This window comes from Echiichthys vipera (assembly GCF_963691815.1).
Source record: "Echiichthys vipera genome assembly, chromosome: 1".
Classification (NCBI taxonomy): Eukaryota; Metazoa; Chordata; class Actinopteri; order Perciformes; family Trachinidae; genus Echiichthys; species Echiichthys vipera.
This window is the reverse complement of record NC_139826.1, coordinates 34,217,905-34,238,562: the sequence shown is the minus strand read 5'-3', so window position 1 is coordinate 34,238,562 and position 20,658 is coordinate 34,217,905. Positions and strand designations below refer to the sequence as shown.

Genomic DNA, 20,658 nt, shown 5'->3' with positions numbered 1-20,658 from the left:
ATGTTTATAACAATTTAATGCATATTGAACAAGATACAGACGACAGGCATCTGAAATGAGCCTTACTGTTGTGTATCCTCTGAAAGGCGAGGTTTGTAGGATTGAGAGCCCATTCTCCATAAAACTCCACTGCCTGCGTGTGAGAAAGTTTATCTGCAAAGCTAGAGCGTCGTGGCCGAGATGCCAGAAAAGAAGTACACTGGAAAGCCACCACAGGCCGGGGGAAGAGGCGCAAGGTGCGAGTGTGCATCTGGAACCCCTGGAGGACATTTGGGGAGTTGAAGAACCGTACCATGGCCACCCTGAAAAAAGGAAACAAGTTAGTTTAGCTTAATATTTCTTGTGATCGTTAAAATGAATATGCACAATATAATCAGGGTTGCACGTATATTGGTGGCTGATGTATCATTATCAGATAAGTAAGACAATAATATTATAACTATTGCTCCTATAATAGAATTTCCGTAGCTGAATATGACCAATAAAGTGGAGCATGGCTTCACGTTATAATATATCGAATAGAAGACAACAATGCATGTTATCCACAGGTGAGACAAAATCCACCTGTAGGGAAAAAGCCAGGGCAATTATTGATAAAACACCTGTTGAATAAGAAGAACATAAACTTGCAGAAATTCTTCAACTGTTTTACAAAGCCACACAGAGCTTGTTTTGCCAAAAGTTAGTTGTAATGAATGATCTGAAAAGCTAAATGTATGTAAATGTTGAGCCTAATTAGCTTTGTATCATCAAATGAGTTGAATTCTTGTAAATGTCGAGGCTGAGACCAAACAGCGTCTCCTCTCTTCCAGCAGTTCCTGTCCAGCATAATGTCTCTTTACTGCAGCAGCAGAGGAGCTGAGGATGCCAGTCTACTATAAAAGGCTTGCTGCTTTTCTTTTTTTGTTTTCAAGCCTTTATTATGTAGGACAGACAGGAAATGGTGTGAGAGAGAGAGAGAGAGAGAGAGAGAGGGGGAGACATGTAGCACAGGGTGCATTGAGCACCTCTAGCCTCTTTACATGGGGCGAGTGCACTAACTGCTGTGCCACCGGCCGCCCCGATAGGCTTGCTGGTGTTCTAAACAGTGGAGTCCAGGGTCTTACACATGACTTAATTCAAGAGTATGTAAAGTCATCTGAATATGTTTCTGTAGCCTACACATGCTTGACAATAAGGAAGTGAGGTCTGGTTTTTGGTTCGACCGGACATTCCCTATCTGTGTCTTTTTAATACGTTTTTTCTATAATTTCTTGCACCGTAAATAGACGGAGAGCAACATAACAAATAATGGACAACGGGAGGAGACGCTCATTACTTGCCTGGTGGCTACATCCACAGAATCGACGTCATTGCCGTAAATTAGAGGGTTGAACTCTGTGGAGGACGGCGAGGCTTTATCTCGTCCAGGTGGGAGCAGAGGCATCTCCTGACCTTCCTGGAACTTCTCCAGGTTCAGGATGGGTTGTGTGTTCAAACTCATACTGGCCAAGGCCTAGAACAGGTGACAGTGACACAAGTTATAAACAGAGCAGTGGGTCTGAAAACAAAAACAGCGCTGTGATGGACCACTCCCACAATTGGCATCAACATTCAGTTACTAAGATCAATTTCTACACATAATGGGACATTATATGAATATCTGCCCTCTCGATTGAGGGAATAGAATTAAGGCCAAAGTGACTGACTGCTAGAATGGGGAATTAAACGTCTGGGTTTATGTGATGACCCAATAGGATTAATATACCTAAATGGTAATCCCTCTCACTTTCAAGAATCTCTGCTGCCCATTAATGTGCTAAAGTGAGGTAAGAGATGATAAATTACAGGGTCCCAAGACAGGATTTAACAAATTTTACTCATTATAGACAGTAGCGGAGGGATCATTTTTGTGCATGTTGATGCCTGTGGGAGGTCGGTCATTTTGGAAAGGAGGAGCACAAGGGAAGTAAGTCACTATGCATGGTTTGCTTTAAGGGAACTGCTGCAGACTCAAGTGTCAATGTTTAGCTTAGCACAATGGAACATTTAGTTGCTGGGTCTGGATGGATGTTAACTTTGTCAAAGTGATTAGCTTCATCGTATCTTGTTTTGGTTACGAGAACACTCACTGATGCCAAGATAGATGCACGCACATTCAGTCATGCTCAAGCCAGAGCTAAGCAGTGTATCAAAAAACTGTTCCGCAACATTCTGTGACGCTGTTATGCATTTTATTCAAGTCTTGGAAGAGTAGGAGACAAGTAGTAGTGACAAGCAAAATAATGTGAGAGAGAAGATATATCCGTGCAGGGGCATTACACATTCCACAGGAGGAGAAATGAGTAACCTTATTTTCAGAGGAGAAGATCTGCTTTTGGGTGATCACGGTCAACCTAACCAGACACTAGGAAGGGGATAGGAGGAGAATCACATGAAGGCCTGGGATGATCACTTTGTGACTGACACTGGAACAGCACATGACGGAAAAGTCACAACCATGGCCCTTTCCCTTTCTTTTCTTTGTCTCCTTTCAACAGTACTTCCCTATTTGTCGGCTTTTTGCTGACGGCCACTAAAAGTTTATTTTGGTGCCACCCAATTGTGAGTCCAAAAATCTAATGTTATATTTGATTTGTTTATGGAAAAAAAAAAAAGAGATGACTTGCTCTTTTTTCATTTCAATTTTCAAGCCTGCAATTTACTGAAGAAAGGAGTTAAGAAAAGATACATTTGTGTTTGTTTTGAGAAGGTGAAGGACGGCCAGTAGAGCAAGAGAGTGAGTGAAAGTGAAGAGACATTTTGAGAAGACCAAGAGAGAGAGAGGAATATGAGGAAAGATGTTCAACACGAAAGACAGTGGGACACAGACGAGCACAAATGTGACTAAAAACCGGACTTCACCTACAGAATCCAGCCGCTAAAAGACACATGAAGGCCATCCATGGTGACCAACTGGGACAAACCAGTGGTAACAATGGAGTGGTGATGATAGATACAAAAACAGCAGATCTTTTCAGAGACATAGATAAAATACTTGCACAATAAAGCACCTGTAGCAAAATGAAAGCCTTAATAGTAAGGTCTTAACTGCTCAGAAAACAGTGCAAGGTTAGCTGAAGTAACACAACCACCGTTTTTGCTAATGGAAATAAATCGGTCATTCTTTAAGACCAATTTATTTTTGTCTTCCAGTGTTAAGTGCAAGTATTTTCAGGGACTCTCACATCAACAGCATTCTGCTTTGGCATCACAGTCTTCGGATGATCAGTTAAACCTTCTTCACTGACATTTTCTCCATTCATAGATATCAATATTGTCTGCTTGTTTCTAAATATACAACTGCTAAACTGAGGCTTTGCACACGCCTACACACCAACCTCGCAGTCACACGTAGCCACACATGGGAGAAAGCTGCTAATCACACACACTGCTAATGAACCGGCTCTGATTCAATGCATATAAAACAAAATGTGTGTCTTTGAGGGTTTTAACCAAAACACAGCTGGAAGTATACACAGAAAGTTCTATTTTGGTTGCATTTACTGAAGTTATAAAATTAAAAGTTATACTAAAACAACTTCAGTAGTAGAGTATGTGCTGACTTTGTAGCTTGTGAAGCTTTGATCTTGGCTGAAAAACAACTGAATTATTGTTATTACTATTAAAAGTGAAAGACTAGTGATGTCCCTGTTTCCCAGTGTGAATAAAAACTGAATGTCAGACAGTTTTAGTGTGTTGGTCTGTGCAAAATGATTACAAAAATGTAATTAATTGTTGCCATTTGTGAGCCTCACTCCGGATATGAATTATTTGTTCCTGCAGTCGTTCAAATAAGATGGAGTTATAAAGTCCGTGTTTGCTAAGAAGGGACTTTGCGTGATTGGTGTTGCTCTTTGTGTGGAAGCGTGAGAAAGTGAGGTGTTCCAATGAATCAGAACCAGGTTCTGACGTTGTGTTAGAGGAGTAAGTTAGTTACTACCAGCATTACTAAAGGTTTTGCTTGGGTAGCAGAGTCCTAGGATCTGATTTTACCTCCAAGAGCTAGAGCATGCAAAGAAAACAGGAACAAAAAAAGAAAAACATTTGTTGATGTTAGTGCACTACAAACCCCATTTCAAATGCTCTCACACTCATCAACAATACATACAACTGTGTTGAAGAAGGAAGCCCCTACTCTTCACACTGCTGAAAGAGAAGTGTTACACTTGTATAAGAGTGCAGTCAGCTAAAGGTCACAGGAAACAACATTAAAAAGGTCAGCTCCAGAGTAGCACCTGGGTTCATATGGATCCATACGTGCCAGAAGACGCACTGGTTTGGGGATTGAGCCCTGGCTGCCACAGTGCAGCAGAATCAGAAAATATTACACTGATTAAAATTCAAGAGGATCAGTCAGATTATATGCAGTACCTGTTTCAGATGTTTCTTAAGCTCGCATGCCTCAGGCTCTGGTAGAGGTGGTAGAATTTCTGCATTGGTGGGTGCTATAACCTGTAGACAAAAAAAAAAAAAAACATCTAAAATTAGATGTATAAATAGAATCAGGATATCATGAAAACAGACAAAACAAGATCAGGAGGAGGAGCAGACCACCATGATGATGTACTGACCTTGCTGCTGTCAAGGTCCACGAGCCAAATGTCGTCTGGAATTTTGAAATCAGATTTGTAGAGGAAGAAGCTGGCTGGTACGCCTATAATGTAGGGAGTAGGGGCAAGAAGGAGCTGTGGGGAGGAGAAAACATGACAGTCCGTCACAACTTGATGTGACCACAGCGGACAGCATTTGCAATACAAAAAAAGTGCAAGAAATAATGCAATTACTATAAATATGTTTATAAGAAATGGTTCAAACGTTAACCTGTTCAGCCGAGGCCATGCATGTTGGCAGTAAGGGAATGACAGGGAACATGTACTCCAGAGGGTAGATCATGGCCACAAAAGCCATGACACTCATCGACAAGGCATTGTAATCTCTGGATTGAAGAATGATCTGAGAAGAAAAAAAAACAAGACACACTTGGTGGGTGTTCACCGCTCTGTTATGTTCTTCGTACTGTCATGTCTAATTAGACAGACATGCGGTCACCTGGTTGACTTTTTCTTCTTCTGATGCTCCATTTGTCTAATCTATCCATATCTCCTCTTTTCGTCCGTAGTGTAAAGCATCGAACAGCCTGATTTCACATTGAAATCATAATAGCAATATTAAAAACTGAGCTTTTATGAAAGATTAAAAGTGCTTAAAAGGAAGTTGCCCTGAAAGCTTCAAGGCAGGACTTAGTTCAGCCTGACTGAATTTAATGATGTATTGAATTCATCTCTCAGTTCAAACCCAAATGGATGAAAACAGGATGGCAACGTGTCACACAGGTAGAGAAATTATTTGCGGTTGATCGACCCCATTCAAGAGGACTTTTCTATCTATCTGCATTTTGTGCTTCCACATGTTAGGAATAAATAAATAAAAACCTTCTGAGTGGGGCATCTAGATAAATTCCCTATCTGAGAAACGCTGAGAAAGAAGAGCTGAAAAATATGTCTAGGCTTTATCCAGCAGTATAGTCTTTCAGCAGTGTGACTGAAGCTGCAAAGCATTGGTTTGATTTGGGATAGCTGCAAATGAGCCTGTGTATCAAAGTCACAGTAAACCAATAGCAACAACAGAACACTACACCTGCACCAGTCAAACAAGGAGTTCAGTTACATCATCTTTGAAACTGTTTTTTAACCAGGTGGGGACATGCAGCTGCACTCCAGGATAAACCACTGACCAACATACTAAATATAGCTTTGCTTGTCCTTTCTCCTCCAAACATTAATAAAATCCTACTTGTGATCTTGTAGCAGCCACAGACAACCACACATCTCCTGATCTTAAATACAAAAGAAAACAAAGAGCCAGGTCGAAGTGATGATTGATAACAGACAGTTTGCATCCTGAACTCTTTGCTGTGTCTGTCCTTACCTTGTGCTCTAGCAGGACGCAGCTGAGAACCTGAAGACAGGCGTCGACACCCAGCAGCTCTAAGGGCAGGTGCAGGGGGAAGTCAACCATGGAGAAGCGAGAGTTGTCGGGCAGGGCGAAGGTGAGCGCACGTTTGAGTTCATGTGGCAGGACTTCCACATCCACACGCCTCTGACCAGCCACTGGTACTGGTGAACGAAGCAACCGGTACACCCAGGATTCAATCTCCCGCAGGTCCGCCAGCAGCTGGCTGCCTTTCTCTTCCACCGACAGCGCCCCAGTGAACACCCGCCACATGGTGTCCCTAGGAAGAAAATAAACAGAGTATATTTCCAGAACTTGCTTTGTAAATGAGTATTATTGTCATTGTAGATAATTCTTGATCTATGTCAAATATTATTTATAAAAGATATTCAACAGAACACGTTCCCGATCCCCAGTGTGATGTCTTCAAATTACAGTCTAAAGCGCAGTTCAGACCAAAGATTGGCAACCAGATGAGTTGCAACTACTTGCAACGTGCAGGTCTGCAATGTTCTGAAACCTGACAGTTCACACCAGTGAGAAAAGGTGAGATGATGCATCAACTTCATAGCATAAGCATAGTATTGAAATCAGTCAACAGTAATTTTGTTAGGATTTAAAACTGATTAAACTGAATCATTTGCTTATTTTACTGCTGCATTCAGCTACCACGAGACCCCAGCAATCACCCAGTGAAATCACTAATATAATGAGCAAATGAGATCGAAAACATAGAAGAGGCTTAAGAAATTGGCGAAATATTGATGCGCAAACCCACTCTTCACACACACGGTGTCATTAAACCCCCTCTAGAGTGTACACTCAGAGAGTGTGTGTGTGTGTGTGTGTGTGGCAAGGAGGGAGATAAATCATTAGTCCTTTGGAGCCCTCCCACCGACTGCAGCTGCTACCCAAAGGCAGCCAGAGACCTCAATCTGTCAGAGGCGCCAGCGCACAAACCTCGCAGCCATCATGCAATGGCTCTCCTTCTTCTCCGTCATTGCCACACCACTTTTCGACCAACCATGTCAGGGGAAAAAAATATTCTCAGGTCTCTTTAGCCTTAGGCTTGAATGGCCTTTTCAACGCTGTCAGAGAAACCACAGATCTACTTATATTGATGATGTAAATCCATTGCAGCATTTTACCAGAGAGAGAAAAAAGCCACAGTATGGTATGATCAACTGTGCATTAAGATTCCTACAATCCCTTGTAGTGATGAGGGGGAAAGCTGCGCTTGTTATACAGCTATAAATAGAAGCACTTGGGAAAACATATGCACCTTGGGTGATCAACAACCATACAGTCATGCTGGGCCGAAGTCAGTTTGAAGTGACAGCCTAAATATCACTTTACCATTCAGAAAACCTGCAATCTATTGTGTCACCCATGGCAACGTAATGACCAAAAGCGGACTGCCAATACGGCAACATAACAACACAATGCCACAACAAACTACAGTGTACATATGTTTGTCCAGGCACGGCACACTTGCTGGACGCGGCCCGATTGAGAGAGGTTGGCGTTTGGAAAGCATGAATGCACCTGTACGGGCACAAGCGTGTGCACGTGTACGAGTGCGCCCCTTGACGGTGGTCCTTATGTCTGTTAATAAATGACTGTTCTCCGCGACATTTAAAGAGATGCCGTCATACGGTTTGCGTTGGTTTGATGTGGAGGTGGAGTGTTTACAGCCGATCTGGTCAAGTGAGAATATTCTAAAATAGTCTGACAAAAACAAATCTCAGGGGGGTGATGACGTATAAGCAAGAAGCAATCGAGCCGTGGCCCAGGTCATTTCAAGTAATGCGTACAAGCGGGCCTGGGCCGAGGGGGAAGAGGGAGGGGGAAAAATCACCCTAAAGCACAGGGTACGGTACGAATGGACAGTATGAGTGCGCCGTTACAGAAAATATGAATCTGAATGGTTAAGAAAAATCTACCTTTTCAGTTTTTATTTTCTAGTTTAGAGTTTTAACTTAACTGCACAGGTGCACAACTAAAAGCAGCTCAAGTATCAACGTATCCCACTGAACCGGTCTTTTTTTGCCTCAGCTGAACTTATAGCACACGATGAAATAATATTTGCTGTAAAACAAAACATTTTAAATGGATTGCGAATACATTGGTTGCCATTATTTATCATCCAGGTGGAGTGTGATAGCATAAAGCGTACTGTGAAAACATGACACAAGCTGCAGATGGCCCGCAAAACTGCATGGAGCCACAGACAAAGCCTTTCCTATTAATTCTGCAACACAAACATACACATAACAGGAAGACAATGAGCGAAGCATGAAGGGAGGGCGGCGCCAATAGGCATTGCAGAAAACATCAGCAGGAACTGTAAAGGCATCAAATCTTTTTTTTATTTTTCTAAACTCTTCTCGTCTTGAACATTTTAAACTGAAGCAGAAGAGGTTTTCAAGCAACTGTATCAACCCTGTATTTGTGTGGTCGACCATTTGCATGCAGTATACAATGCCATGCCAGTAGGAATACAAAGAAGTTATGCAACCGGTTATACAATCACCAGTCACTTTATTAGGCATACCTGGTGCTTAATAAAGTGTCAGTGTGGTCTTCTGCTGCTGTTCCCTATCTACTAGAAAGTAGATGGTGGTGTGTGTTCACAGATGCTCTCCTGCATTCCTCTGTTGTAACCAGTGGTTATTTGAGTTACTGTTGCCTTTCTATGAGCTCGAACCAGTCTGGCCTGTCTCCTCTGACCTCTGGCATCAACAATGCATTTGCACCCACATAACTGCCGCTCACTGGATACTTTCTCTTTTTCTGAGCATTCGCTATAAACCCTAGAGATGGTTGTGCGTAAAAAAATCCCAGTAGATCAGCAGTTTCTGAAATCCTCAGAGCAGCCCGTCTGGCACCAACAACCATGCCACGTTCAAAGTCACTCAAATCACCTTTCTTCCCTGTTCTGATGCTGGTTTGAGCTGCAGCAGGTCGTCTTGACCATGTCTACATGCCTAAATGCATTGAGTTGCTGCCATGTGATTGGCTGATTAGAAATTTGCGTTAATGAGCAGTTGGACAGGTGCACCTAATAAAGTGGCCGGTGAGTGTAGGTTATCAAGCATGAGCTGTATTCACGTCTTTCCTTTTAAGCAGAGCTATTCATTCTTTTTCAATAATTTAGAGGTGCTTGTAAAGACTTATTAGGGCCAATTTCTTTGAACAAGACTTGCTGCCCCCAAATCCCTAGAGGCTGTAAAGTTAATTAAAGTTCAGTCCATGGTGCAAAACTAAAACGTCGTTCTGACCAAGCCAAAGAAAAAAAATTGATGGTATGAAAGTAAATGCCATGGTTTCAATGAAATCAAAGGTTTGTGCCCTCGGTAATATGAGAGTACTCAATCTGCCTGATAATGAGATCTTGTGATTAAAGATGACATTTGGCTGGTCATATACTGTCATAGGCAATAAGTGTACATCATCTGGCTGACATTAATGTGCTCAGTCTTTTCATAGCAATCAACCAGATTTTGCTGTTTCTAATGGACAAAGTTTGTTTTGATAGTGGCCCAAAGAACTTAGAACCACCTTTTAACCAAAATAGCAATAACAGGGGTATCTAAAACATTAGATGGTTTTAATGTGCATCAGGGTGAAATGGTACACGGAAAAAAAGCCCAATAAATGAAGTAAGCAACAAAAAAAGAAAAGAGTTGCATGTACAGTTAAAGATGCACTTTTAAGCCATACCTCTGAGTGGCACGAGGGATCCCCGCTCGTTGAGTTAGCCTCTGACTGCAGCAGTCCACCAGCCTCTTAAGAATATACAAGCATTCCCTAAAGGTGGAGAAGAATGGGTAGTGGCTGAGTATGCACAGCGAGGTCAGCGTGCTGTTCCGATTCCTGGATGCCATCTTAGCAGCGCTTCGTCTGTGCTGTGGGGACTTTCCGGCATTTAGCTCGGCGCTTGGTTGTCCGCTCTCTTCTCCAGAGGCAGGCGGATGTGCTGACTCGGCGTTGTTAGGCAATAGCACGGAGGGTGGGCCTCCGCCGCTGCCATCAGACCCATCACTAGCGCTATCCGCAGCCTGTGATGTTGTCTCTGTGTGGCCGCTCTTATCCCCGCGAGTACGATGATGTCCTCGCTGAAAAGAACGGTAGAAATTGACGCAGATTCCATAGCGGGTGATTCCTGAGTCCTTGTCTGTCAGCGTGAAAACAAATGAGGAGTCGTCACGAAGGCTAACCCTTCGCTGGCGTATACTCAGGCAGCCCTCTGGTTGGCAGAAAAACACGACATCTGGTGGGAGCGGGAAGTCGGGATGGTCTTCCAAAGGGTAGCGGCGGAGGAGCTGAGGTGTCTGGGCCACATTGTCACTGCTTGGTTGCCTGGAGACGGAGATGGAAACACAATTGTTTTGTCTTATAGAAGTTGTGGTGCTGAGCCCTTCATTATTTCTATGTGGTTTAATTGGGATGAGAGAAGCATTTCATACGGGAGTAATCAAAGCCTTTGATCACTTGATAGCAAAACACTGGCTAACAAAGCCCTGACAGTAGTCTGTTGGTTACAGAAGCAAATGTGTACCTATATTTAGATGTTAAATCCAAGAACTGCTTTGGAAAATCTGGTCAGGGGAAGTAAACAAAAGACATCCCATCCCACAACAACTCCAAAATTGCCCTTTGGCATAACACTTAAATTCCGGGATGATCCAGTAGAGTGAGCAATACTAAGAATTGTGTCAGACAGTTTTCTAATCTCACTGTGTTCATGGGAATCAGCCTTTCCCCCTGTGGCTATTGTTCTAGCAACAATGCGCTACTATCCTTCATTTTGCATGCTATGTCATATGGGAGTAACTGCTGCTTCAACTCCAAAGCAAAAACTTGCAAGTGGTAATGAAGTTAACTCTGGTTGAGTGGAAAGTAGAAGATTATTTAACTACCAGGAAGTCAAGTTTGTCTGCTTATCATATACGAAGGCTGTCTTCTCATCCTTTGAGCCTGGATTGTACGACTCAGTTAATCGTGGCGACTATAATCTTCTCCACTGTCTCAAGGTACACTGTTCACTCGCACAATGCCAAGCTTCAAGCTATATATTGTGCTATGTGCACTTATAGTACTCCTGTGATATTGCCTTGGGCTATTTTGTGCTATTTTTTGTGAGACTATCCTGTATTTTTCTGCTGGAACCTCTGCAACCACACCCCCTGTAATGCCAACAATTTTTGCAATTGTTGGTCTGACGGTGCCATCATGACATCAATAGCTGTAACACACTATAGCTACGTTAGAGGTAAAATGTAAAAATGGTTTTAAAATGGTTATAAATCAGTCCCAGACTTGATTACAGATATCTCCGAAGAAGCATCACTAAACGTTGGGTTGCAAAGTAATATTTACAGCCTCTCTTATGACAAAGCAGGCTCAGGTATCCCTTTGAACAAAATTACTACATAAATTAGATTAGGTTCTTACCTTGCTCCGACCACTACCAAGTAGTCGAGAAGGCGAGGGCACGCTTTCTTTTTCTCCATCTTGGATTGACCACGTCCCGTATGTCACGGCATCCAGGATTTACGTTCCCTCTTGAGTCAGTGGTGCCTTTCCATCACAGCTGGGAAAGCTCAGGTGTAAAGGTGTTGAAACACAGCTCCTTGATTATCATTGTGATGGTTCAGAAAATGTCAGTCAAACCTATAACAAAAGAAAAGACACAAAAAATAAAAAACATTAAAAATACACATTATATACATTCATTATAGTCTATTTCATTTTTTAGCATATCGAGCCGCAGTATTTTTCAGAAATCCAAAACTGGGCTAAGTATGTCATCATGCTTTAAAGTTTTTGACTTTTTTTTTTATATGTCAAGGACTATGAAGAAGTTGTGTGTATTATTATTCTTACTCAGGTTTGCGGCCTTCTCCGTATACAGTACATCCACTACTTAAGTCAGTACTTAAAGCTTTTAGCAAGAAGCCTTCCAACCCTGCGACAGACAGTGGTTCACATACACGCAAGTTTAGAGAGGCAAGAAATCTTCTGAATTTTTTCATATTTATGAGATAATGATGAGGACATGAGTGACACAGACAGATAAATGCTCTGCCGTCCACAGTGGTTCAAACACAAATATACATTATATACTTGTAATAGGTTTTATTTCACAAACCAATGCCAGATCAGCAAAGATGCTAAATGTAATTACATTGCATTCTGTGAAGAAACTAAATGAAAACTGATTTCTGAATGTGGGATAAAAGAAACTTTCAACACGACAGATAATGATGTTGTCTTGCTATCGAACAGCATTGCACTATTGTTGCAAATGTCACCTTGATGTCGCAGCTACATTTTTCCTTTGCAAGAAATGAAAGACATCAATGATGTGATGTTGACGTTTTTATTAGTGATTATCCCTACCAGACAGGGTACACGGCTGACAATAAAACAAAGCTGGCACAGCACAAAGACGTCAGATATGACAAGCCTACACCAGCATCTCCAGTGAGTGTACAACAATGTTTCACATCCATTAAAAGAGAGAATTGACTCAAACATGCACGGTACATTCCTATAAAACTTTGATTGTGTTAGAAGTGTCTTAGTGTTGATTTGTTATGACCATTATGTCAGCCGCTTTTATTTTGTCAGAGGATAAAAGACTAAGTAGAGGCTCGCTGTTATGGAAAGCAGCTTAGGGGCCCTGGCTGAATAAGCACCCTTCAGAGCTTGTACTATGACCCTGTGACTACCAGGAAACTGTAGCAAGCTCAACCTGCACCTCTACAGATGGCTATTCCCCCACTCACGGCTCCAATCGAGCACCATCTCACAGTCAGAATGCTTCAAGATACTGAAACCTTTCCAATTATACTTGACGGCGGGATGGAACATCTCTTATAGGGGTGGGAATTTCTAGGCCCCTCACAATTTCGATTATGATTCAGAGGGCTGCGATGAGATTATAAAACGATTATTGATGCATCTTTTTTCTATACAGAATTTCTTTTTTTTAACACTGATTGACTACTCTTTTTTTTTTAGCAGTGATCCACAATGCATTTACTACCACAATGCATTTACTTCTAATATCATTCATTAATAAAAGCAAATAGAAGTTATGTGGCAATTCAACTGGAAGGTTACAGCACACATCCCTGCAGTGCAAAGAATTTACGGAATAAGTTAAGTCTGCCTGTAGCGGCATTCTTGTAGTAATTTAATAAACTCCAGCATATTCTGAATAGCATAAAAATGATCCCTTTTTGACAAATACATAATAGAGAATCCCAAACAGTTCAGCTGCCACTTATCTGCGATAAGATGTGCAGATATGGTGACATAAGATTCTGTGACAAAGAATGACCATGCACCATAAGGTAAAACTCTCCGAACCTTTCTATCCTGATTCAATGACTTTGGTTTTGGTACCAGGGTGAAGTTATTTTTAAACTAGATGGGGTGAACCTCAGCAAAGTCGCAGCTGGGTCTGGAGTGAATATCTGCCGAATATACAACTTGAAACTTGGGATTGCTGTGTCAGTAAAAGATCTTGGGGACGGGACATAGACGCGCGGACACATATCCTTGGCAATAAACAGTCGGCAATAGAGTTAGTAATTCGCTTCGCCTTTTCCGAGTTGGTTGGAAGTGATTCCATACACTAGCTTTTAGTGCGGAGGATGCCGGTCGGATTTCTCTTTAAACCATCATGTGTCATGTGTCTCTGTTCTCTCCGCAAGCACTTCCACCTCTCCGAGTTCCGCCTTTTGCGTTCTTTTGTGAATCGATTCAGAATCGTCCACGTCCACATCAAGATACATCTTAGAATCGTTTTTCCCCCGTCCCTAATTTCTTATACGGCACTATAAAGTACAGAACACAGGATTATTTTTGGATGATTAGTTTATAAATTGTTTTTTAGGATTATACTACATATACCTTTAACCACTGCGTTGTGTTTTACACCTACAGTGATGTAAACAGCAACAAAATAGCAGAACAATTTCCATAACTTGTGTCTGCAGTGATGTCTGGCTTATTGGAACTAGAGTCAGAGAGAACTTGGTATCTCAGTCTCTCCCACAACAGATTTCTCCCAGCATGAGTGTCAAAAGTTGTTATAAAATGGCGGAAGGAAGATTTTGCTCTTTCATTCTGAGGGACGAGCATCAAAACCTGACAGCTAACTGTTGCTTTAGACTGCTAAAAAAAACTGCATATACATTATAATATACTTCATATATTATGCTATCAATCATAGGGAAGCAGAGGCGATGAAAATGTGTTAAAACATTTCTTTTACACAGGACAATCCCACATTAGCAAATGTAATTCTGAGTGTCGTGCTCAGAGAACAGCCTTTAATCTAACACCAACAAATGCCTCATTGAGACACTCCACCCTGAAACACAAACACTATACCCAGAGCTCTGTTACACTGTCTCGTAAAGGCTTTTCCCTGCACTGATAAGCTAATGGATGTATAATTTAGCCAGTGGTTCATACTCTACCACCTATGCATTCCTCTTGAAAGAGTAACCTGCAGGGGAGAGGCCTAGAATGTGTTTCAACTAGAAAATGTGTCTTGTGAGCAAGATCCAGCTGAGACAAAAAAAAGATAATCAACGTTGCCTTTTTAAAGTAAATTAATTCAATGATTTGTAATGGAGACAGATGCTGTGAAGACCTTTTTTTGTTTCCTGCAAGAAAAGATAATCAAACTAAAGATTTACTAGCTTGATTTTATTTACTTATTTGTGAATTTATTGAGTTAAAAAAGCCCATTAAAAGCACGATTTATAGGGAAATAATTATGGCATAAAACATAAAAACAAGTGTATTCGGAATTTGCGCACATTTGTGCAAATGCCCCCGTTCCAGTGCTATTTTCGGGGCTATTTTTGAATGTGGGTCTATGAGATACGGTTGCGTCATTTTCCAGCAGCATCACTTTTCCACAATGGTGTCAATGTCCACAGGATACATTTCAGCCGCAGTAAATGTTAAAGCAGCATGACAGATTGTGTTATTTTGTCCATGGTTTATGGACTTATATGTGTTATTGACTTGCCAGTGTTTTACAAATACTTCCATTTATAATTCATTTCAATATTCAATTATGATAAAGTGTTTGTTCAACCAAAAACCCTTTTGTTTTCATTCCTTCGAGGGTCATTGTGAATACCATGACACTGGGGTGTATTCAGAGAGAGTTATCATACCATGAAAAAGAAAATGTTAACAGTTCACATGAATTTCATGCTACAAAAGATAACGGGGCAGACAAATGGGCTGCATGCAAGTCATGAGTGACACTCTACAGTCACACATCCTATCACAGGGTAAAATAACCCCAGCAGCCATGGCACAGCCAGCATGTGACAACAGCAGCTGTGTCCAATGGATACTTGGGGTGACTTGATCACAGAGGGCTTCAGATGCATTAGGGGGTCCAATTATGTCTAATAGCTACACTTGTGAGTAGAGGAGCCATTTACAGAGGGACATAACACCAAATTGAGCTAGACTCTATTCTTCTTAATGGAGCATGATGGTAAAATCCTTAATTTAATAATAATAATTAACTTTGATCATATAAGACCTTTCATAACACGAAATACAGCTCAAAGTGCTTTAGTTAATTACCAAATACATCCAAAATAGAAAATGCTTACACCTTAAGCTTCGTTTTCACCGAACAGCATTTCGTTACATATTAGTTTTTCGTTACACGCGGTTATTTTTGTGGTTTTTCCATTGTCAAAACTTGTGGATGGCACTTTTTTCATTACCCCTCTGTAAAAAGTACCTAGCACACTGATCCTGTACTAAAAGATGGAGCTAGAAACACTGCAGATGGCGTCGGTGAAGAGAAAACACAGTGAGAGAGCAGTGAGGAATTAAAAGGTTTTTCAGCTTCTTTCTCAGCACATGCCGGTCCACGGCTCTAACCATCCAGTGTGTCCCCACCAACGTTTTAAGAGTACCATCTGCAGGGGAGACGCAAAACAGAGCTAGGGTTCAGGTACATGTCCATACAGGTTACATACTGTTCTAAAGGTACCATACTGAAAGTGTTTGATGGATATGCAGCAATCCTTTCACTGACAAACTTATAATATAATAATGTAGTTTAGCCACTTAACAGCAGGGTTAACAGAAGTTATGCCACAGTATTTGATGTGCGGGGTGCCATAAGTAGACGTGGTTTAAACAGCAGTGCATAGTGGGCTGAAACATGTCTTGATGAGTCAGCTTAATGTCAGCACTCATTTCGTAAAATTATTCAAAAACACTGCAAGCCTGACTGTCTGCTACGGGTTTGTGCATGTCAATGAACAAGACGCCCAAAGTAAGCAGTCTCCAAATATGAATATTAAGTCTGCTCTGTGAGACTGGTAAAAATACATAAAAACTCAATTATTAAAGCTAGTTCTTCACATTATTCTAGCTATTTCTACATACATGGCACAGCTCTGAGCATGTTGAGTGGTAACAACTTGAACCTCCTTCACAGCAAAGGCTAAATACAGAGAAGAAATAATATCAACCACATAATGTATTCCAACAGTGAGGGCTGGGCTTATGCAGAATACAGATCTAACCCTCTTTATGTTGCAGAACCATCAGGAGAATGAATCAACATGCTGCTCTAGCAACATGAATGCTTCCTGGTACAGGGCCAAAACGGCTATTTTATGAAGCAGCAGAGCTGGAAGCAGAGCAAGAGGCAGACTCATCTAGCTCGAGGATACAGGACCGCAGCATTATTTTTAGATGAGGGTGGACGGACTGCGCCGCTTCACTGATTGTATTGCATAAACAAGCTTGGTATTGGACCTTTGTCTCGCTCTCTAATAAAAGAGGAGATAAAAGAACCACCACAACACTGTGCAACATTCAAAGGCAAGATAATGGTGTAGGTTAACACAACAGATGCATCTGGTCAGAGAGGTCTGCAGGCAGCACTCACTGCTTATGTAAGCACTGAGAGGAGATGGATATGATTCACAGGCCTCCAACATGGACAGCGTTTATGCCAGTCACAGTGAACAGCAGTGAGTAGAGATGGAGAGGACTCTTGGTGAAATGCTTTTAGTTCGGAGGGATGCAGTGTTGATAAAGTATCGATCGTTGTTTTCTCACTTTTAGATTACACTCGTTTCTGATTGAACCAGTCGTACGGTGTTACACGGCTGAACAGATATGAGATTGCTCAATAAACGTGGTTGGCACAAAATTAGTCTGGACCTCTCCAGCCCTACAGCAACATGAATCACTCTCTTCTCTTTTTCTATATTCATTTCTAAAAATGCCGAAAAGATGCAAGTTCCTAGACGTTGTCCAGCTTGTGACCCCCATTTTTGGTCCTAAAATCTACCAAACCGAAGCACATATAGGCTTCGGTTGTCTGTTTATGGGCACATCATTTTATGTCCTGAAATCTGCAAACATGTGTGTAATAACAGTGAGGCCATGTGCCATCATGCAAGCTGTCTATTCAAACTGAGCAAGACAAGGTTTTAGTTTTTCTCGAGTAACACAGAGGCGTGAATTACATAACAATGACAGCATGCATACCTTTTTTTATTTAGGAATAAATCATACTGCACCAAAACATTTGTCCAAAAATCCACCTGCCTTTTTAAAATCAAACACGAAATCCAGCCGTACAGCTAAAAAACTCCAGTGTACAGTAGATTATGTATTTGTATGTAACCATTTGTCAAACCTATTTATTCTCTATGGCCCTCACCATTAACTTTTTTGGTACGTTTATATTGTTAATTGCATTTCTGTTAATCAGTTATGTTTGTGGCACTTACTGTTAACCGGTTTACAACCTTTACTGGCATCGTTTACCTTCTTTTCGCACCTTAGGCTGCATCATTTTTATTGTTTTTTCTTATCTTCGTGGGCTGTTTTTACATATACTGTCATCCGAGTCCAATTTTACTTCACGCTCAATTAGGTTAGTATTATCTTATCTAACTATAAAGCTAGTATGCAACATATGTGGCTGGTTTAACTCGCTCTATTGAGTATTTAGTGCTGGACTAGACCTTTCTCATACTCTTATAATGTATATTCAAATTCAGAACACACATTAAAAGATTTATCACCAGGGTGAAGGGCTCATCCATTCAATAATGTTCACCTTCATCTACACATGCTGACATCGATATTTACGGGGCTCATTCCTATGTTCCCTCAGCTCTATGTTCCCTAATTTTTCCCCAAAAATTCACCTGTGTTCCCTCAGCCACCATACAGTACCCCTGTTTTGTTTCAACGGAGAATCTGGACCCGGAAATCATATTTTGAAAGGGTGTTACGTCAGTCTTAACAGCCGGAAAGGGTTGAGGGAACATAGGGTTGAGGGAACACAGGGTTGAGGGAACACAGGGTTGAGGGAACACAGGGAACATAGGGAACACAGGGTTGAGGGAACATAGGTTTGAGGAAACACAAGGTTGAGGGAATGTGGGGTTGAGGGAACATAGGGTTGAGGGAACACAGGGTTGAGGGAACACAGGGAACATAGGGAACACAGGGTTGAGGGAACATAGGTTTGAGGAAACACAAGGTTGAGGGAATGTGGGGTTGAGGGAACATAGGGATCAGGGAACATAGGGTTGAGGGAACACAGGGTTAAGGAAGCATAGGGAACATAGGGAACACAGGGTTGAGGGAACATAGGTTTGAGGAAACACAAGGTTGGGGGAACGTAGGGTTGAGGGAACACGGGGATGAGGGAACATAGGGAACATAGGGATCAGGGAACATAGGGATGAGGAAACATAGGGTTGAGGGAACATAGGGGACACTGAGCTGAGGGAACATAGGGTTGAGGGTTAATAAGGTTGAGGGAACATAAGGAACACTGGGATGAGGGAACGTAGGGAACACAGGGCTAACATTACGATTCAAAATGCCTCATCTCATCAGTGTGTTTGTGTCAGAAGCTGGTTTTGACATTGTGTATAAATGAAACGACTGCTGAACGACGCTGTTACGATGCTGAGTTTACAATGACACACGATTTCAACGGAACGGGTGTACGTTACAGCCGTTACGGCAATGTACAGACGTTAAAGCCGTTACAACCGATGCGTAGAAGGTATCTTACCACCTAACGAGCTAACTGTGGGGATTAGAGTAGAGACATTGACGCTAAGAGGAAGGTAACACGGAGATAATAAGGCGACGCCTCCAGATAACTCCAGGAGATCTTCTTACCTTTCTTTTTTTGTAATTGTGTCAAGCTGTCAGGCCCGGTTTCGTCCTACATGTTCACCCCTAAACACACATCCCCTCACCTCCATTCTGCTGCCTTCACGGTCTTCTACGTCACGGATGGATTAGCGAGCTAACTAGCTGCTAACAGTAGACCAACCGTTTTATCTGTTAAATTAAAAACCTGGCATGTGTAAAAAATATTAATACACTAGAAAAACAACGGTGGAGACTGGAGAGATTCAGCTCGTAAAGCCACAAATGCGGTGGATGTGTTTGAACAGAAGAGAGTGAGAAGAACGTCCTTACCTTGCTTACGTTAGCCCGGTTAGCCGCTAACGTCCCCTGCAAACCCAGCTGCTGATGACGGCCCGGGCGCTGGGTGGTGCTGGGTGTCCTCCACGGTCACAGAGGGAGAGAGAGAGAGAGGCAGCGCTGTTTGTGTTGAATTCAGCCTTCTTTGTTTTATATTTCACGGTGTGTGGCTGGCTGAAAGGGTGTAGCTACTCCGTCTGACAGGTTCGCAGCGTAAATAAACGATGCGAATTGTGTGTCCGCCTCTCAGCTCGGAGAACGGGCGGACCAGCCAGTTACCAACCTGCCTTCACAACATCCTCTACATCATCATCACGTCTGCAGGGAGTTCCGCATACGGAGAGAGCTAACGGAAGCGACCAACACAAGCCTGACGAAATAAACACTTCTTCACAATCCTCTCCACTGGGGGGGCTCATGTTCGTGCGGTTGTGGCTGCAGTCGTTCACTTTAGAGTCAGTCTAAACAGCTTTCAGTGTTTTTACGGTGTTAAATAGACTTACAGGGCCGGCCGCAGCATTTTTGGGGGCCCTGTACGTGTGGTCTGATGAGCCACCCCAACCTCCCTCCTCATACTTTTTTTTTTTTAATAATTCAATATGTTACAATACAAATCTTATAAGCATAAAATACTTCACAAAAATACAATCCCACTGTGTAATGTGACATCAGAGTGACGTATTTTCGATCTGCCAATACAAGAGAGTAAACCTACGTCACAGAGACCGCTCCCCGTCACCGGTGAAAGACCTAATACGAAAAACAGGAGTGAGTACTCAGTTTATAAAAATTAATTTGATTACATTTGAGGAAATACAAGTCATATTTACATATTTATTGATAGAATAACAGCAGAGAGATGACAGAATTATGTCAAAAAGATGGCAGTGCGTGTGTGTGTGTGTATGAGAGGGAAACATAGCACATTCTCACCCTCATTTAACCTCAGATGGACAAAGCCTTTGCTGTTTGTTTTGTTTCACATAGCTAAACTAAAAGGACAGTATATTAACGACAGAGAAAGGGATCGCTGTCATAGGCCTGCGTTACCTGGTGAAAGGAATAAATGTGTGGGTATGTCACCTCTGGACACTGAGTGGGCTCCTTTACCAACTTCTCCTCTGGTAAACTGTATGGACAAACATT

The 20,658-nt window shown here is 41.9% G+C and overlaps 1 protein-coding gene across 5 annotated transcripts in view; it reads right to left on the bottom strand.

Moving 5' to 3' along the window:
- madd (MAP-kinase activating death domain) overlaps window positions 1–19,778 on the bottom strand; it is a 54,949-nt gene extending 35,171 nt beyond the window's left edge. For 3 of the 5 annotated variants that reach the window (XM_083917936.1, XM_083917938.1, XM_083917939.1), the window contains exons 1-10: window positions 19,507–19,778; window positions 11,431–11,649; window positions 9,697–10,335; window positions 5,950–6,253; window positions 4,843–4,974; window positions 4,593–4,706; window positions 4,393–4,473; window positions 2,330–2,386; window positions 1,323–1,495; window positions 67–302 (exon numbers count right to left, since the gene is read on the bottom strand). In XM_083917936.1, coding sequence (XP_083774062.1) covers window positions 67–302; window positions 1,323–1,495; window positions 2,330–2,386; window positions 4,393–4,473; window positions 4,593–4,706; window positions 4,843–4,974; window positions 5,950–6,253; window positions 9,697–10,335; window positions 11,431–11,489 — 1,795 coding nt within the window. In that variant the 5' untranslated portion in view covers window positions 11,490–11,649; window positions 19,507–19,778. The remainder of the gene's footprint in view (window positions 1–66; window positions 303–1,322; window positions 1,496–2,329; window positions 2,387–4,392; window positions 4,474–4,592; window positions 4,707–4,842; window positions 4,975–5,949; window positions 6,254–9,696; window positions 10,336–11,430; window positions 11,650–19,506) is intronic. The other 2 variants (XM_083917937.1, XM_083917940.1) reach the window with 1 other exon arrangement.
- Window positions 19,779–20,658: the final 880 nt, after the last annotated feature.